General features: G+C 33.0%; 1 protein-coding gene across 1 annotated transcript in view; it reads right to left on the bottom strand.

Moving 5' to 3' along the window:
* Nucleotides 1–1,604: 1,604 nt before the first annotated feature.
* Nucleotides 1,605–18,938, bottom strand: part of RTKN2 (rhotekin 2) — a gene marked incomplete at both ends in the record, with an annotated part of 76,903 nt that continues 59,569 nt past the window's right edge. The window contains 3 exons of the mRNA XM_082854707.1: nucleotides 1,605–2,140; nucleotides 3,623–3,730; nucleotides 7,855–8,020. Coding sequence (XP_082710833.1) covers nucleotides 1,605–2,140; nucleotides 3,623–3,730; nucleotides 7,855–8,020 — 810 coding nt within the window. The remainder of the gene's footprint in view (nucleotides 2,141–3,622; nucleotides 3,731–7,854; nucleotides 8,021–18,938) is intronic.

The raw sequence follows: 18,938 nt of genomic DNA, 5'->3' as shown, positions 1-18,938 counted from the left end.
GGTTTTCATACACTTGATTGTCTCTAAATTCTATCAGGCAAGCATATAGGATTTCCTTCTCATCAAATGCTATGTCTATCCTGGTGTCGCCAGTCACAAGAGACCTTTTGTATCATTACTCCCTTGAGTCCCAATTCTTACTAGGAGTCCTGGGTAAACACAAAAGTAACCTGGCAGTTACATCATTCTACATAAATGAAAAAAGACTCTGCTATCTAAAAATAATGAAAGGCTCCATTTAAATTAATGTTATTTTTTGTCAAGTGTTCATTTTACTTTAAAATAATGTAGTTCTGATCCAAATAGAGTTCTTACAAGCTTTAAAAAGATCTCTAGAGATTATACACAGGGCAGTAATTTAATTCTTATATTTTCATTTGTTGCAATGACATTTAGGGTTCAGTGTGAATTGAGATTTTTAGTGCTGTTGCTGACACCTTAAGGAAACTGTTTTATTTTACTTGGAAATTCTGATTAGATTTTTTAAGATTGTCTAGCTGTTGTTTATAAGAAGCATAATTATTAAGAAAATGGATTTTTTTGTTCCTTTGAGGTATTCATTCTGTTGCTATTTATTCATCACTTGATTTCATAATCTTGTTTGTGTCACTATGATTAGTTGCTATGGAAATTACCTCCTATGGAAATGATTCCAATGTCATTATTGAAAGAGTATGACTTTTAATGACAAATATCAGTAGCAGACATGAACCCTTACTAGAAAAAGGAAATCTAATTAAAATTTTTTAGATGGATTAATTCTGAAAATTATTATCATGGCCAACTTTTCTGATATTTTGAATCGGCCATCTGCTTTTTAAATAAGTACTGAATGAATCTTAAGGTGTTAATCAGCTACTCACTTCCCCAAATGCCAATGTCACAATAGAAATTAGTACCATGCATAGAAAAGTGGAAGTAAAGTATATTTCATCTACCTGTTTCTTAAACTAAAAAATGTTTTGCTTTACTTATGAGAGTTAATGTCAACAGGATTTCAGGGCTCATCAAGGAAACAACTTTGAACAGCACATTACATATTCCCTTTAAAAATGAAGAATTTAATATTCAAAAATGTATCTCAGGAATCTGAAAGGTCACTGAGTTAAGTAGTGAGTTAAACAATAGATGAGAGCCAGTGGACCATTAGATGAGAATTCCAGAATGCTAAGAAGAAATTTTCTTGGGTGGATTTTATAATTTGTGGTTTGAATAAAACTTTTGAAACATTCCATTAGTATTAAAATCCTCACAGTGAGAACATGGCTCTTATTTAACACATTTTAAATTACTAGACAATCCCTCCCCGAAGAAATTTTAATGCTTTCTTCTGCCTAGTGCTTGTTCACTGCCTGGTACTAACTTAGGAATAAATTAACCCTTCCAATAATTGGGATATTGTCTAGAAACTGCCTCCTGCACTCTGCTAGAGAAATCCATTTCTTCATTATAAAACATTTTTTTACAACTAATAGCTTATTAATTATTGATGTAAATCACTGTCATATTTACCTACATAATTACATATTACTACATCTATAGTGCTTCTGAATTAAGCCTCACAGTTACAGATTTTGTTAAATGTCTTAGACATCAAGGGTTTTCTACACGTGTGCCTGCAACCATGATCTAGGGTCCAAAATGTCTTTGATAGATTTCTGCCGTGGAGCTGGCACTGGCTTGGCTTCAAAATTGGTTTTAGTGTCTGTGTGCTCACCATCAGTTAAACTATTTTTCCTGGCAGGAAGAAGTTTTCGAGGAGCAGCCATTGGTTTCTGTAAGTGATGCATTAGGGTCGATAATTTGGTATCCAAAGGTGAGGTCTGAGATACACTTGTCTTTTCCCAGTTGTCCTTAACCAATTGATCTGTGTTGCTCTGTGTTTTTAAGCTGAATGCAGCTTTACCAGAAGGAGGAAGGGGAGCTCGTCTCTTTTTCCCTTTCCCATCATGTAACTGCTTGCTTGCAGGAGATAACACCTTTTTCTTGATGACAACTTGGTGATTACCATCAAAGAGTGTGGCCCAAGGAGGTGGTGAGGATTCTTCATGCTGACCAATAAGGAACTCTCCATTTGTCTGTTCAATTTTTTTTTGTATTATATCAGTTAAACTTTCAAGTTTTATAGGTGAATCAATGCCTGTAATAATTTTAAGAAAAAATACATGGAAAAAAATTCAAAAGCAGTATATGCTTTGCCCAAGAAAGTTATTACAATATGTTATCTAAAAATAGTTATCAAAAACAGACTAGGATAAGCAAGTGTTTTTTTTTTTTTTTAATGTGTTTACTTGTAAAAATAACCAAACTAATGGAACCAAAAAATAAGGAGATCGGGCTTCCCTGGTGGCACAGTGGTTGAGAGTCCGCCTGCCGATGCAGGGGATGCGGGTTTGTGCCCCGGTCCGGGAAGATCCCACATGCCGCGGAGCGGCTGGGTCCGTGAGCCATGGCCGCTGAGCCTGCGCGTCCGGAGCCTGTGCTCCGCAACGGGAGAGGCCACAACAGTGAGAGGCCCGCGTACCGCAAAAAAATAAATAAATAAAAAAATAAGGAGATCATGTACTGTGCACTGCACACACACACACACACACACACATACACACACACACACACACTTAAAGATATTCCTAAACAAATGTGTAAAATCCAGCTTTCAAAGGAGTGGAGCTACATCAGAATTTTTTTGAATTCTACAGGTTAAGTATTTATAAAATATCTTTTCTTGCATTTAAAATCTATTCTGACTTCTAGGTAAGAGTGGATTCCCTTTTATAAAACCCTGATATGTAAACTGGGAAAATGTAACTGGATTAGTATTCTTTCCTGTAGACCAGCAGTCTCTGTAATAGGGGAAAAATCCAAAACAAAAAACCCATGGAAACAGAGTGAAGCCTTAATACCACTTTGGTTATGATCCTTGGGAAAAATAGAACACAGATAAACGTCTATTACATGATATATTCAAATGTGTAAACTCAAATGTTTCATTTTAAATCCAACATTTTAAGGTATATGTAAGTGCAGGGACACTGGTGGAAAAATACACCAGAATTTAGCTCTGACTTGTGCTTATTCACAACACTATTCACTGAGGCAATCCCACAAAGACAAATAACCTTCAAAGTGTGGGAAAATGGAATATTAATGAGTCTAGAAATTTTAAATTTTCCAAAGTATTAAACTTAACCAATTTTTTGGCCTGAGATGAAAGGGTCCATTTATTAATATTCATTTATCAATGCTACTTTAAAACAAATTTAATAAAATATGGAAAAAAATTACTGAACATAATTATATTTTAGAATCTCAAGTTTACATTTCAGAATTTTCATCAGCTACTTAGCTAATATTTATTTTCAGTGCACCCTTATTCATTTTGAAGCCTTAACATTTTTGTTTGATCTTAAGCATTCAAACTATGAAAAATGTGTATTCATTAATTTTGTATTAATTCATCTATTAAACATGAGTTCCTTAGACTATAATCATAGTCTTTTTTCATTCATTTTGACTGTGCCCTGAAAATTTTAGCATTTTAATGTCAACAGAATAAGCTGCTTGAGTAAGGACAATGTTGTTTTTGTTACCCTGCAGCTTAGAAAAGACAAACCCCACTTACTCATATCATGGTAGACTGAGGTTGCCTCTTTTGTCAAGAACAAAGGTGGTTTCCGTGGTGACATACTCTCAATTTTCATAAGTTCTTCACAACAATGCTTCCATTGGCCTAAGAAAGACAGAAAAAGGCACGCTAGTTTAAAACATAAATGTGAAGATGTACATTTAATTTTCAACAGATATTAACACATTTTTTGATTTGAAAAGTAAGTGAATTTATAAAGCATTATCTTAAAGAAGCTATAAAATCCTAGTACTTTCCATGATTTCAAAGTCTAAGTCTAGGCATAAAAGTACTCTATTTTAAATATAAATCTCTATGAACAGATATTAAGCTAAGATCTGTAGGCTATTAAATATTATACTACTTCACTAGATGGTCAATAACTAAAATCTCTATTTACAGCAAAGGTTTGTATAAATTCTCTCATTTTAAATATTAAATAAAAACATCCAGTATTTAATACAGTTGAAAGGTAAAAATTAACTGAAATATAATTACCTAGCAGGAAGTAGGAAAAAACATAAGGAGTAGTGGTTCTCAAAAATGATTTTAACTTTGAAAATTTTAATTAAGAAATAAGAGTTGCTTATATAAAAATGATCTCTTAAGATGATTATCATGCCCTTTCAAAAATCAGGAAACTAGAAAAATGCTGTATTTTCATTTTAGTTAGGATATATAAAAACCTGTTACCATAAAGACAGATCACTCAAAATTCTAACTGGATCTAATCTGTTTTAGGAAGGACACGTTAAATAAAGCCATTACGCATTCAGAATAATAATAAAAATACTCTTGAATAAGTTGTTTCAATTAAGTTAAAATTCAAAAGTGTGGACAACATTAATTTTTCTTGTAATTATGTTTTACTATGTTCATCTCAAAATAAAATTCTCAGATTTATTTCTCCTGAGTGGGTGTAAAAGAAATGTAACCTTTCCGTCTTTATTGTGGACCTGCACGCTGGGTAACAGCTGTGCTAGAAAACTATGTGTCTATATATTCATTATAAAAGTAAGTTATGGAGGTTTACCATTCTTATATTCTATCTTACATTAGCAGAAAAGTAAATGTAATATACACGTGCCTTTTTATAATGATTTATGATCTATATTTCTCTCTTATTAATTCTCAACCTCCATATTCAATATCCAACTTATTTTCCATGGCTTAAAAATTAAAGACACTTCATGTTTAGTCAAATTATCTATTTTTGTTGATTTAAGTCTAATTTACTGTCATGTTAATAAGGTAATATATGCATAAATTTAAAATCCACCACCTAATAGTTAAGAAACATAAAAAAACCTTTCAGTATGCTTAGAAACATAAAAAATAGTTAAGAAGCATGAAAAAAACCTTTCAGTATGTTTTATTACAATGCTAAGTATAGAATATGGTAAAAATTTCAAAATAACTCACACAGCAATTTATAAAGGGAATAAAATCTTGAGTTTGAGGCTTCAGAGGTTGCCCTGTAGAATTTAAATCTAGTAGGATCTGAGATCCGATAACTTATTCCACCTTTCTACTTTTTTAGATGAATATGTAAAAGCCAGCCTTTCCTTCTTGGGGGCAGGAAAAAAAGGCCTTATCTACTGGGAAGGTAATGAAACACTTTAAACCAGCAAACAATTCTCTGTCAAACCTTAGACAAGTTATGTAGTGCAGTATTTTTTTCTATATTGATAGATGAAAGCTCTTCATTGTTAAACTGATAGCAGAATACTAATCATGTTGAAAACTGGAATATAAAGCCACATTATCCCATGCATTACAGAGTCATAGGTATAAATGTGGTATGTTCACTGGTCAAGATGTTACAATTAAACATTTACTTTACCAGTAAATAAATTTTACCATGCACAGTTAAATGTAATACTAATATGCTAACATAAAAATAAAGGCCCAACATGAAATATTAAATGGATACATTTTGTTCACATAAAATCTGTATATTGAAGATGCTTCCCACCATATTTATTGTTACAATGTTCCCAGTCAAGTTAAGCTGCTTATTTAACTCAGTATTTATATTATTAAATATTTGAAAAAATTTATCTTTGACTCACCATTCCTAGCTCTACCCTATTTGATCATCCAAAGCAAGTGTCATTCCTCTTTTACATGTTTGTTAGCTCTCCAATATTAAAAATTAGCTATTACCTCCCCCTTGCCTCCTAACCTTCACTCCTTAGGCTGTTCTTCCACCGGCTAAACACACCGAGTTCCATTAGTGTTTTCTCATGATTTACAGTTATCTCACCCTCACGATTTTATACTCTTAAGCTAAGTCAAGGAATTGAAATTTGTTCTAAGTACTAAATTACTGTTACTTTATTCTGCCCTGGATATCTATCCTCTACTTTGTTCTACACATCATATTTCACCTAAGATCACAAGAGGCTACACTTATCACTAGGAGGGTAAAAATTTTAAAGTACAAGTCAATCTTCAGGATAGTATAAACCCTTCCATCTTTGCTTCATACCTTCATATCTTACACAATGAATTCTAAACAGCAAATGTAATAGAATTTATACTTTAAAAATTAGACAGATTGGCAGATTTTATCCCCAAAGCATTAAATACTAAAAAAGTAGCCAGACCTGAGAACCTAGTCGTCATCACTTTCTTATTACTTTGACACTATAAAAATGTCATGAGATTCTTATCCCTCTAAGTCCCTCTTTTAGCATGATAAATTATTTTACATAATTTGGGGAATGAAAACATGAGATCATCTAATAGTAGTTGATATCCAGACTATAATATTCTGGCATTTTTACTTTCCTTTACTCCTCCTTCCTGTTTTTGTCTACATAAAAATTATAAAATGCCAGAATCATTTCTAAAAGTAACACAGTCTTTTTTATAAGACAGACTCTCTAAATCAGAGCATTTAGGAAAGCGGTTAAAATTTTAGCTGCGATCAGCAAATGAAAGGAAGTTGCTGTCTTTTAAGTTACACACCTAAGATCAGCTGAAATTTTAAAATAAAGAAATGTAGCGCATGCTAATAAGCCTGGAAGAAATATTTAAATATCTACTGAGTGTCAAAGGACAGTATTTAAGGAAAACAAGTTATAAAGAATCCAAGAAAGCCATGCAGAGAGTCCTCTGGTTCCCTGCAATAAACCTGTAACCTTTTCAGGCCTCAATTTTCTCATCTTTAGAGCAGTGGGAAAAAATTTCTACCTCACTGGGTTGTTATGAAAAATAAATGAAGCCATATGGTATGTGGAAGGTAATCAATAAATTTAGATCCCTTTTCTTCCCCCTCCTCAACCATCAGTGTAATAACTGACCAGGCCATGGATCAGAGAAGGCTTATAAAAATTAATCTGAGGACTGCAGATATTAACTGTTTTTAGAGTTCTCGGTAACAGCTCCTAAAATGTCCTAAAATATCTCCAGGATTATTTCTAGGAGTTGCAGAAATAACTTTCTATTGTTTGGAAATGGCTCTACTTTTCAGTTCTGTAGAAAAGTATTCTAAAGACATAAAATTCTGATTGAATCTACAGTAGGCTTAGTTTGCTTAGAAACAGCCATTATCAATAGTCTACATCTTCAATATACAATTTTAATATTTTCCTGTTGATAAAATTCCTCCTTAAATTGAGAATATTAGAACTTCACATATTTTACATACTAGGACTCTATTACATTACTATCACATTGTTTTTATAATCCATGCCATTGAACTGTATTATTGAAACTGAAAAACCATATGTGCAGTTAAAAAAAAAAAACTCTTTGGATGATGTCCAAAATGATATAATAATGAATTGAGAGTTAACAGAAGCCTACATAAAAATGAATCTCCTTTTGAACATTTCAATATTTTATGATCATCACTACCCTAGAGAAGTTTTTTACTCCTCATGTAGTTTATTATTCCTTTGATCAAACACACTGCCTTAAGTAGTTTGACCGAATATTTTGAAAAAATGTGGTCTAGTTGTTTTAGAGACCAGAACTTAAAAGTAACAGGTAAGTATACTAGGAATTCAAAGGTATACTATACTATAATCAGTCATGCACTGGGGAAAGATGGAGAGAAAAAAGCATCAATGCACTGATGATATACTACCATTTTATTCAAGAGCATAACAAATTCTTGATACAAGCTATAAAATTATAATATAATCTTAATATTTAGATTGCTATGTACAGCCCTTCATGCGACATGAATATACTACTAGAAAATCCAAATGTCAACTTACTAAGATCAAAGAGATGCTGCCAGAAGGCTTCCATCCACTTCTGAAGATCTTCTCTGTTGTCAGCTGCAAAAATATGAGTTGTAGCCTGTCCAGCAACAGGGTTGATGACAGAGAAATTATGGATTCTTTTCTTTTTATCCTTATCCATTGCCCGAATTCTGGTTTCCTAAATATTAAGACAAAACTGTTGTTTTACAAGAGACTATTTCTGTAATGATCGAATAAATGTTTTATTGCTTAGCTACCATATTTATACCAGATGCAATTACAATCTTATTGCTGATCGTCTGAAATTTAAAATATGTAATTTTGAGATTTTCAATATTCAAGCTCATATCTAGAAGGTTATTTTAAAAATGCTTGATATTAAAAATACTGAGTAATATTTCAAAGTATACTACATATAGCACTTATGTTAAATTACATGAGATTAAAACATAATCTCTGTCTCTATCTCTTAGTTTAAGTAGGAGTTTGCTGTCTTTTATATACGTCTTAAAATTTGCAATAAAACAAGTACAGTATGTTATAACTCTGAGTTATGTTAACTGTGTTGTCAACAGTAATAAAACAGAAGAATCAGTAAAGTATGTTTCTTATTCTAATACTCATGCATAGTATACAGTGTTATCAGTTAAAGCAATAAAACCATAACTTAATGTTTACTACAGTAAACAATTAGGCTTTCATCATTAACACTTATTTCATATGTAACATTCATTTACAAAGCTCATAGGTAAAGATCCATAAAGTAATATAACCTTTATAATGGTAAAAATTATTTTTTTAAATGATGAATGCAACGTTTTACAACAAAGGCAATGGTTTCATACACGTTGATAGTCTAAACCTTTTTTCTGAGTGGTACTAGGTATGACATTGTGTGATCCTTCTTGTGTCTATGTGTAGAAGAGACTATTCCCAAGTCACACACAGGCACTGCTAAGTCACATGATAAGCGAGCAACTACATGTAGTTTCCAAGGAATCGTGGAAAAGAAAGTCTGGAATAGACCTATCTATTAAGCAAAGATAGTGATTTGGCTGCCTGGATAATGATTGACATGACATTTTCTACAGCAATGCTGTTCGTTAGAAATATAATGTGAGCCATGTAAGTAACTTAAGATTTTCTAGTAACCACATTAAAAAGGGTAAAATGAAACTGGTGAAAATAATTATGTACTAATTAATTAATATATTATTTTAAAATAATGTGTTTTTTGTAACCCATATATTCAAAGTATTATTTTAACATGTAATTGATAAGAAAAATTTGAGATACTTTACATTCTTTTTTCACACTACGCCGCCAAAATCCAGTCTGTATTTTATACTTACAACATATCTCAACTTGGACTGGCCACATCCTAAGTGCCTAACAGCCACTGGTGGCTAGTGGCTACTGTATCGGCTAGAGCAGCTCTACAGCAGTATGGTTAAGCTTACTGTAATGCGTGTAGAAGAATACTTGGCTAGCAGTTACAAAAGCTAATTCAGAGTGGGAAGAAATTCTTCACTTCATTGAGTTTAGAGTGAAGAAAGTCTGTGTGCAGAGTCACACACCAAAATACACATTTAATGATGTCTATGTGGACATTATAGAAGTTGGAAAGAGTTTGGAAGAAAAGTTGTTCACTCCCTGAAAAACAGGTAAATATGGGCAGGTGAACACCATACAGGCTACATAAGAAGTTCTTTTCTGAAGGAAGGAACTCCTATTCAAAAATCACTTGAGAAAAAATGTATGCTATATAAAGTAGCAACATAACTTTGAAATTTTCAAGTATCCCAAAATATAAGGATTGATAACTTAGAGACAGTCTATCCTGTCATTTTTTAAAAAGCAGGAATGCGAGTGTCTTCAGAGGATTGTTAACACTTATGGCCGACACTGTAATTTTATCATAATAGGGTCTTTTTATACTCCTTTATACTTTATACTCCTTGGTAATAAACTTTGTGAATTAACTTTTTAAAGTAATTACTTATACAGTATTTAAAAATGCTGCCTAAATGGCATCTTTGGAGCCTGATAACATGTAATCAACCTCTTTAAATATAAAGTTTATTATCACTAGCAGAGAATGACTTAAGCTCTCAGAAGAATCTTTGATATGCTTCTTTCAGACTAAATGAAAGCTGACTCAGAGATGGAGGGCTGGGGGGACAACCCTCTATTGCTGTATTAAAAAAAAAAACCTGAATGATAAAATATGAAGTATTCTTGTTGCTGAAATTGTGATTCCCTCCACCCAAATCCATTTTAATACAAATTTCTGACTACCTTTTGTATATAGAATTAAAATGGATTCAACTTTTAAATAAGTTGAAATTTTTACAGATGAATAGGTACAATTATTAATAATACCAGGATACCATTTCAAACAAAAATAGCTATGTAGAAAATCTGACAAACTGGGTCATTTATATCCTTCTAATAGAAAATAATACAATAGTATATAAACACTGTACACTCCGTTAACTCTGGTAACCATAAATACCGCTAAATTTTTACAACACGAGAGGTTTTTAAAAGGTGCAAATGAAACACAGATCATCTGAATTAACCTCTATATTTTATCATCCAAAATAATTTAACTAATGGGAAATTTTTTCAACCAAAAAAAACTGTATGTCAAAGAAAAAGTGAGTAAACAAAGTTTCTGATAATGTCAGAAAGTTCGTGCAATTTTTTTCTCACTATGGGCAAAGTATCAATAATAGTGCTCAGGACTTCACTTCCCAAACAAGGAATGGATTAGAAAACACAAGATGAATTTTAGGACTGTTATCATTATGGGCTCACACAATGTATAGATAAGTATCTCCTCTCAGCAGGGTATGAAAGCAAGCAACTTGGTATTCTTGCCCCCATTATTTACATCAACTAAAATACTGCCTGGTACCCACTAAGTGATTGAAAAATATTTGATGAATAAATGAATAACAAAAGAATAACTCAGATAATGCTAAAAAGTTTTACATTGATAGACTCAGATCCTAGAGATAATCTGCTCTTTAATTTATAGATGAGGAAACATGTTCTGAGATAAGCGTTCTCTGCAAGGTCAGTTTCTTGTTTTGTTTTTGCTAATTCCAAACCTTTTTAGTTGATTTGGGAGGCTTTAAAACCAACTCCTATTGATACGTAGATAGATTTGAGATTATTCACGATGAAATTTTCATCCTTGGCTGGCTCTACTTTTGTCAATCGGCACATATTGGACTACAACTTTCCACTGCATGAGACAATGGTTACCCCGAGAAGGCCAAGTGAAGTCAAGAAAGGTACAATCTGAGAAGTCAATTTTGTAACAAAATATAATTAACTCTGAAGTCAAAGGAAAGTTTCTTTTAGGTTTTTCATTATTTTTGAATTAAAACTGTACTTCAACCTCTCCATTTCTGTAGTAATGGAAAATTACCAGATCAGAACTAGATTTATAAATTGTTTCCTACTTTACTTTTGACTATATGACTTTAAAAATGTCTACTACATACCCAGATTATAGTTTCTAAATACTCTTTCCTAATAAAAGGAATCAGAACTCTTCAGAGAAATGGCTTATCCCCAGCCTGGGCCAGGAAATATATAGGATGGGCCTGAAACATCTTGTCCTACCAGAAATCAAAGAATACTAGGGTTGTACCAAAAGGACTCAAAAGTAAACTTGAAGAGGCTTCCAGTAGCCAAGGATGGGACAATCTGAACATCAATAAGAATTACAATGGTAATGGACTGATGCATGAAAAGTCTTTAAATCCACAAATTCATAATGATATTTAAAAACTAACTCATTGGTCACCTCTGAAGGATGCTAGGGAACCACCTCATAGATTTGGTAACTAGTATATAAATGCAAAAAATCAAACGTTTATCTTGGGTTTCTTGTAAAAACTGTCCTTCAACCTAACAGCTGATGAAGTAGAGGTGTCCCAGCTAATAAATGAAGAAAGAATGTTAAAATAGCAGCAGTTTGCAATCCCTAATGAAATAAAGAATCTAAGCAATGTTCATCAGTGGATGTTAACGTGAGTGGAAGACCCAGACGTTATTATACGCCTCCTGATAAAAGTTCTAAGACATATCCTTACTAATCAACCAACAAACAAACCTAAATCTGATTCAGAAATAGAAGAAAAAAGACAACTTGAAGATGCAATCAGCAAATTCTAGACTCTGAAAAACTCTGTAGGATAAATGACCAAATTTCTTCAACAAACAAATTGTGTGTGTATATGTGTAGGGGAAAGAGAGAGCGAGATAAAGAGGGGGGTAGAATAAAAGCCAACAGACTACGAGATTTAAGAGAACTAATCAATCAATGCAATGTATGGTCCTTATTTGGATCCTGATTCAAAAAGTTGTTTAAAAAATTACAAGACTGAGACATTTGAACACTGTCTGGATTTTTGATGATATATTGACTTCATGTACGGCTATAAATTTTAAGTACGGCAGTTGTAATATTTACAAGTAAAATGATATGATTGCTGGGATCTGCTTCAAAATAATCCAACGGTGGAGGAAATATGTGAGGGTACAGACGGGTTCATTTATACTATTCTTTCTATAGATTATCTTGAAATTTTTCAAAAAAACAATTAAAAAATAAAATACAAGTACAAAAAACTAAGAGCCTGCTTTCTTAGCTATAATGCAGAGATAATATTTCACTCACACCTTCCTCACAAACATGTTGTAAAGATAAATGAGTTCTTTGAAAGGTGTCTGATCTAAAGTCTTGTGAATCAGGGATGAAGACAAAATTGTTGATGGCTAAAAACAAGCTTTAGACTTTATATGTATTCTAATGACAAAGAAAGCATACCTTCTACAATATATGACAAGGAATGTTTGAAGTATGTAAAGCATAACCATAAATTAAACCAAGCATTAGGTCTGATTAGTATTAGTGATATAATTATTTTCAATTTATGTCAATGAAATCAGATGTAAGCTCTTAAAGGAAAAGACTGCTTAAAAAATTCTTTTTGCTGTATTTAATAAGGGACAATCTGAATAGGTGATACATGCATTAAGAGGACTAACATAATATGAAGAAAATCCCATGTGCTTCATGGTAATTTTATTTGCTAGGGTCCATGATAAATGTAATGGTTAAAAACAATTTCAAGACAATTTAACAAAGGACTATCACACCAACTAGTGTTATTGACTTGTTTGGTACAGATTTTATTATTCATTAAAATGAAGTGATGCATACTATTTAGATCAAGAAAAGACTATTGATCTCAAAGACTCACATTTCTTTTCCATTCCACTCCCCACCCCACTGGCAATGGATAAAACTTTGGCTAATAAAATGCTTTCTACAACATATAGGAGATTCAGTGGCTCCAGTTAAGTACCCCTTATTGAGAATGTCTAGCTCAACAACATTCATAGGGAAGTTTTTTGAAGTTGAAGCAATCACTTTGAAGTAAATCATCCTTTCAAATTTGGATTGAAAAGAGGAGGGGGATAGCTTTTAGGCTTTTCTTTCCTTAATGTGACTATTTCCACAGATGGCTCCCTCTGAAAATTAATGAACTGACTTAGCCTTACAGGAAATGCCATTTAGAAGGACAAGAATTATAGTCAGAGAACAGATCCTGTGATCAAAATAGCAGAACTATTATTTATATACCTTAGCAACTGTAAAATTCATGTTTTCACATAATTTTTAAAGCAGCATTAAGCAAAATTATTATTTTCTAAATCATGAGAGGAGAAAGACAACCAAAAGAAAGAAACTTTGTATTTAATATTTAACATTATTAAGCATAAAAAGATCTTAGAGACCCAGCACTGGAAATACACTAAAAACTGAAACAAAAACACTATCCAACCAAGTTGGCATTTATCAATGATCCCCTTTATTTAAGAATACTCTAATAGTACATGTCCCTTAGAAATTTACAAAGTAAGCAAAATAATTAAAACATCTACCTTATATTTAAAAACCAAGTAATTTAAAACACTGAGTAGATTGAATAGTTTAAAATCTATGAGTTTATCATAATATTGGAGGTGGTGTGGGACAACAGAAACGACACTCATGTGCTACTTCTGCAGGGGGTAACTCCACTCCAATACATATTGCCAATAACAATACAATGTCAACATGTAATAACACAACTCCTTACTCTGAAAATTGGTCAATAACATTAAACATTTACCCAGCCTTTTCAGGAAAGACTGCAATTCATTCCTAGTTGATAAGAAAAAGTCCTTTACAAAAGAATGCCAGCTAACACATACAGAAGGAAGGACAGTAGTAGAAGAACGTGTGCAATCTCCAATGTAATGACCGATTCAGGTAAGGGCAATCAGTTCACTAAAACCATTATGTGAAAGATTGCTGAACAATAAAGATAGTCACACTGTGTCTAAGCATCACTTCATTGACTACTTGCTAATTGTAAAGACAAAAATTTACCTTTATAGTGGAGAGAGCTAGTGGTAACCACCTTAACCAAGTCATTAAACCTGGTATTGCCAATAGTAAGACACTTGACATCATATGCCTCTGAACAGAATTCTTCATAAAGTATTTGTTATTATCCATGAACTATTCTCATAATAATGTTTAAAATGAATTTAATCAAGCCCCTAGACCTAATTTACAGTTTAGAAGAAGTACAAAGGATGCACAAGCTTTGAATAGTCCTAGATTGAAAACAAGAGCTAAAAGGACATTTTGGAGACAATGGGGAAACTTGACTATGGACTGGATATTAGATGATATAAAAGAATTACTGTTAATTTGCTTAGCTGTGATAATGGTATTGTAATTATATATATATATGCATATACATAATTTTATATATATATATAAATTTATATAATTTGAGAGGCTCCTATTTTTAAAAGGAAGATGTTGAAGTATTCAGGGATGAATTATCAATGTTGGAGACTTATGTTCAAATGGCTCAGCAAGAAATATAGATAAGAGACTTTATAAACTTGCAGCTAAACAAAACAAAACTTTCAGCTATAAGATAAATAAGGTCCAAAGATCTAACGTAAAACATGGTGACTATAGTTGACAACACTATTGAATATGTGACATTTTCTAAGAGAGTAGACTTAATGTTCTCATAAAAAAGATTTAGGGCTTCCCTGGTGGCGCAGTGGTTGAGAGTCCGCCTGCCGATGCAGGGGACATGGGTTCGTGCCCCGGTCCGGGAAGATCCCACATGCCGCGGAGCGGCTGGGCCTGTGAGCCATGGCCGCTGAGCCTGCGCATCCGGAGCCTGTGCTCCGCAACGGGAGAGGCCACAAGAGTGAGAGGCCCGCGTACCACAAAAAAACAAAACAAAAAAAAGATTTAAAAAACTATAATCCAATAATGATTATAGTAATGATTACACAACTGTATATTATTTGTCAAAGTTATCAAACTGTACCCTTAAAACTGGTGAATTTTATTTTATTTAAACCATACCACCATAACAGCTGATTAAAAAATTAAATAAAATATAAAGTGCTTAAACCCCTCCCAAAAAAAGAAAAATAGATAAAGCAAATATGACAAAATGTTAACAGTTAAATCTGGGTGGTATACAAGTGTTCACTGTAGTATTTTTTTCAACTTTTCTATAAATTTGAATAATCTTATAAGCTGAGAAAAATAAGTAAAAATTACTTTAATATAAGATATAATTAGATAACAGTCATGTTTTTAGAAGTAACAAATAGATTTCTTGACTGAGATGGTGTTTGACATAGTTAAATAACGAGACCAGTGGCATTTACTATTAAGAGTGAAGTTTTCAGGTGAATGGAAGGGCTCAAAGGAAACCTGAGATAAAAGTAGGAAATGCTCCAACAACACATTAAAAGGATCATACACTATGATTTAGTGGGTTCTATCTGAGGGATGCAAGGATTCTTCAATATACACAAATCAATCAATGTGATACACCACATTAACAAATTGAAGAATACCATATGATCATCTCAATAGATGTGGAAAAAGATTTTGACAAAATTCAACACCCATTTATGATTAAAAAAAGCTCTCCAGAAAGTGGGCATAGAGGGAACCTACCTCAACATAATAAGGGCCATATATGACAAACCCACAGCAAACATCACCCTCAACAGTGAAAAATTGAAAGCATTTCCTCTAAGATCACGAACAAGACAAGGATGTCCACGCTCGTCACTTTTATCCAACCCAGTTTTGGAAGTTCTAACCACGGCAATAAGAGAAGAAAAAGAAATAAAAGGAATCCAAGTTGGAAAAGAAGAGTTAAAACTGTCACAATTTGCAGATGACATGATACTCTACATAGAAAATCCTAAAGATGCTACCAGAAAACTACTAGAGCTCATCAATAAATGTGGTAAAGTTGCAGGATATAAAATTAACACACAGAAATCTCTTGCATTCCTATACACTAACAACAAAAGATCAGAAAGAGAAATAAGGAAACAATCCCAATGACCATTGCATCAAAAAGAATAAAATACCGGAATAAACCTACCTAAGGAGGCAAAAGACCTGTACTCAGAAAACTATAAGATACTGATGAAAGAAATCAAAGATGACACACAAACAGATGGATGACACACAAACAGATGTTCTTGGATTGGAAGAATCAACATTATCAAAATGACTATACTACCCAAAGCAATCTACAGATTCAGTGTAATCCCTACCAAATTACCAATGGCATTTTTCACAGAATTAGAACAAAAAAATTGTACAATTTGTATGGAAACACAAAAGGCCCTGACTAGCCAAAGAAATCTTGAGAAATAAAAATGGAGCTGGAGGAATCAGGTTCCCTGACTTCAGACTATACTACAAAGCTACAGTCATCAAAACAGCACAGTACTGGCCCCAAACCAGAAATATACAGCAATGGAACAGGATAGAAAGTCCAGAGATAAGCCCACACACCTATGGTCAACTAATCTATGACAAAGCAGGCAAGGATATACAATGGTGAAAGGAAAGTCTCTTCAATAAGTGGTGCTGGGAAAACTGGACAGCTACATGTAAAAGAATGAAATTAGAACACTCCCTAAACCATATACAAAAATAAACTCAAAACGGATTAAAGACCTAAATGTAAGGCTAGATACTATAAAACTCTTAAAGGAAAACATAGACAGAACACTCTCTGACATAAATCAAAGCAAGATCTTTTTTGAACAACCTCCTAGAGTAATGAAAATAAAAATAAACGAATGGGACCTAATGAAACTTAAAAGCTTTTGCACAGCAAAGGAGACCATAAACAAAAAGACAACCTACAGAATGGGAGAAAATATTTGCAAACAACGTGACTGACAAAGTATTAAACTCCAAAATATACAAATAGCTCATGCAGCTCAATAACAACAAAAAAAACCAATCCAATCAAAAAATGGGCAGAAGATCTAAATAGACATTTCTCCAAAGACAAAGATGGCCAGAAAAGATGAAAAGATGCTCAACATCACTATTAGAGAAATGTACATCAAAACTACAATGAGGTATCATCTCACAATGGTCAGAATGGCCAACATCAAAAACATTTACTAACAGTAAATGCTGGAGAGGATGTGGAGAAAAGGGAACCCTTCTACACTGTTGGTGGGAATATAAATTGGTACAACCACTATGCAGAATGGTATGGAGGTTCCCTAAAAAAACTAAAAACAGAGCTACCATATGATCCAGCAATCCCACTCCTGGGCATATACCCAGAGAAAACCATAATTCAAAAAGATACATGCACCCCAATGTTCACTGCAGCACTATTTACAATAACCAGGACACAGAAGCAACGTAAATGTCTATTGACATTTGAATGGATAAAGAAGATGTGGTACATATATACAATGGAATATTACTCAGCCATAAAAAAGAATGAAATAATGCTATTTGCAGCAACATGGATGGACCCAGAGGTTATCATACTAAGTGAAGTAAGTCAGACAGAGAAAGATAAATATCATGATACCGCTTATATGTGGAATCTTAAAAAATGGTACAGATGAACTTATTTACAAAACAGAAATAGAGTCACAGAGGTAGAAAACAATCTTATGGTTACCAGGGACGAAAGAGGGGGAGGAATAAATTGAGAGATTGGGATTGACATATACACACTACTATATATAAAACAGATAACTAATAAGGATGTACTGTATAGCACAGATGACTCTACTTAATACTCTGTAATGTCCTATATGGGAAAAGAATCTAAAAAGAGTGGATATATGTATATGTATAACTGACTCACTTTGCTGTACAGCAGAAACTAACACAACATTGTGAATCAACTACACTCCAATAAAAATTAAAAAAAAAAAAGAAGTAGGAAATGCAAAGGGAAAAGTTTCTAAAGAGAAAGGGCAGGAATCAGTGCTGGAACTGGCACTGGAGAAAATTAAGACGGAAATATCGCAAAGCTACAGAATGTAACACTTTGTCATCAGTTTAATCTTTGAGATAAGCAACTAAATTATATTATTCTTCCCAACCTTAACCTTACCTCATGGTTTAATATTAAAATTCTTTTTGGTAGTTTAGACAAAAGTCATATTTGATGGAAGAGATATTTATGTCATCAGTCCTCAGGGTCAAATACAGCCCACGCTGTCCCGCCAAGTCTAAGGTCGAGTCTATACAAATTACTAGACAAACCATTTTCCTGTGAATTTGTAAAGCTCAATAGTGGAGCCACCACTGGGATTTCTAGGTACGCTGATTTCAGTCATCTTAATAATGGAGACGATTGACTACAGAATCCCATCGGTTGCCAGGCCATCACCTTTATTACCACAAGGAAAAATGAGTCAATTGAAAAAGGTCAATTTAGTCAGGCCATGCAGATCCTGCTAACTACTTTTCTGGAATTAGACTCTTGTCATCAAATAAGAAAATACAGATGCACTGACTACAATAACAGAGGAGTTCTATTATAATTGTCCTCTTAAATTTAAATGGTAAAGATTCAATACATGCCTAAGTCATTGCCTACAGGTAACTTGGCTTTGGACTCAGAACTTCATTTCAGAGTTACTTTTTACTTTCAAAACTGATACAAAGTGGATATGGAGATAGGGAAAAGTCTAAT

Source organism: Leucopleurus acutus (genome assembly GCF_964270905.1).
Source record: "Leucopleurus acutus genome assembly, chromosome: 14".
Classification (NCBI taxonomy): domain Eukaryota; kingdom Metazoa; phylum Chordata; class Mammalia; order Artiodactyla; family Delphinidae; genus Leucopleurus; species Leucopleurus acutus.
Note: the sequence above shows the minus strand (reverse complement) of the source record. Positions and strands in the feature narration are given on the sequence as shown.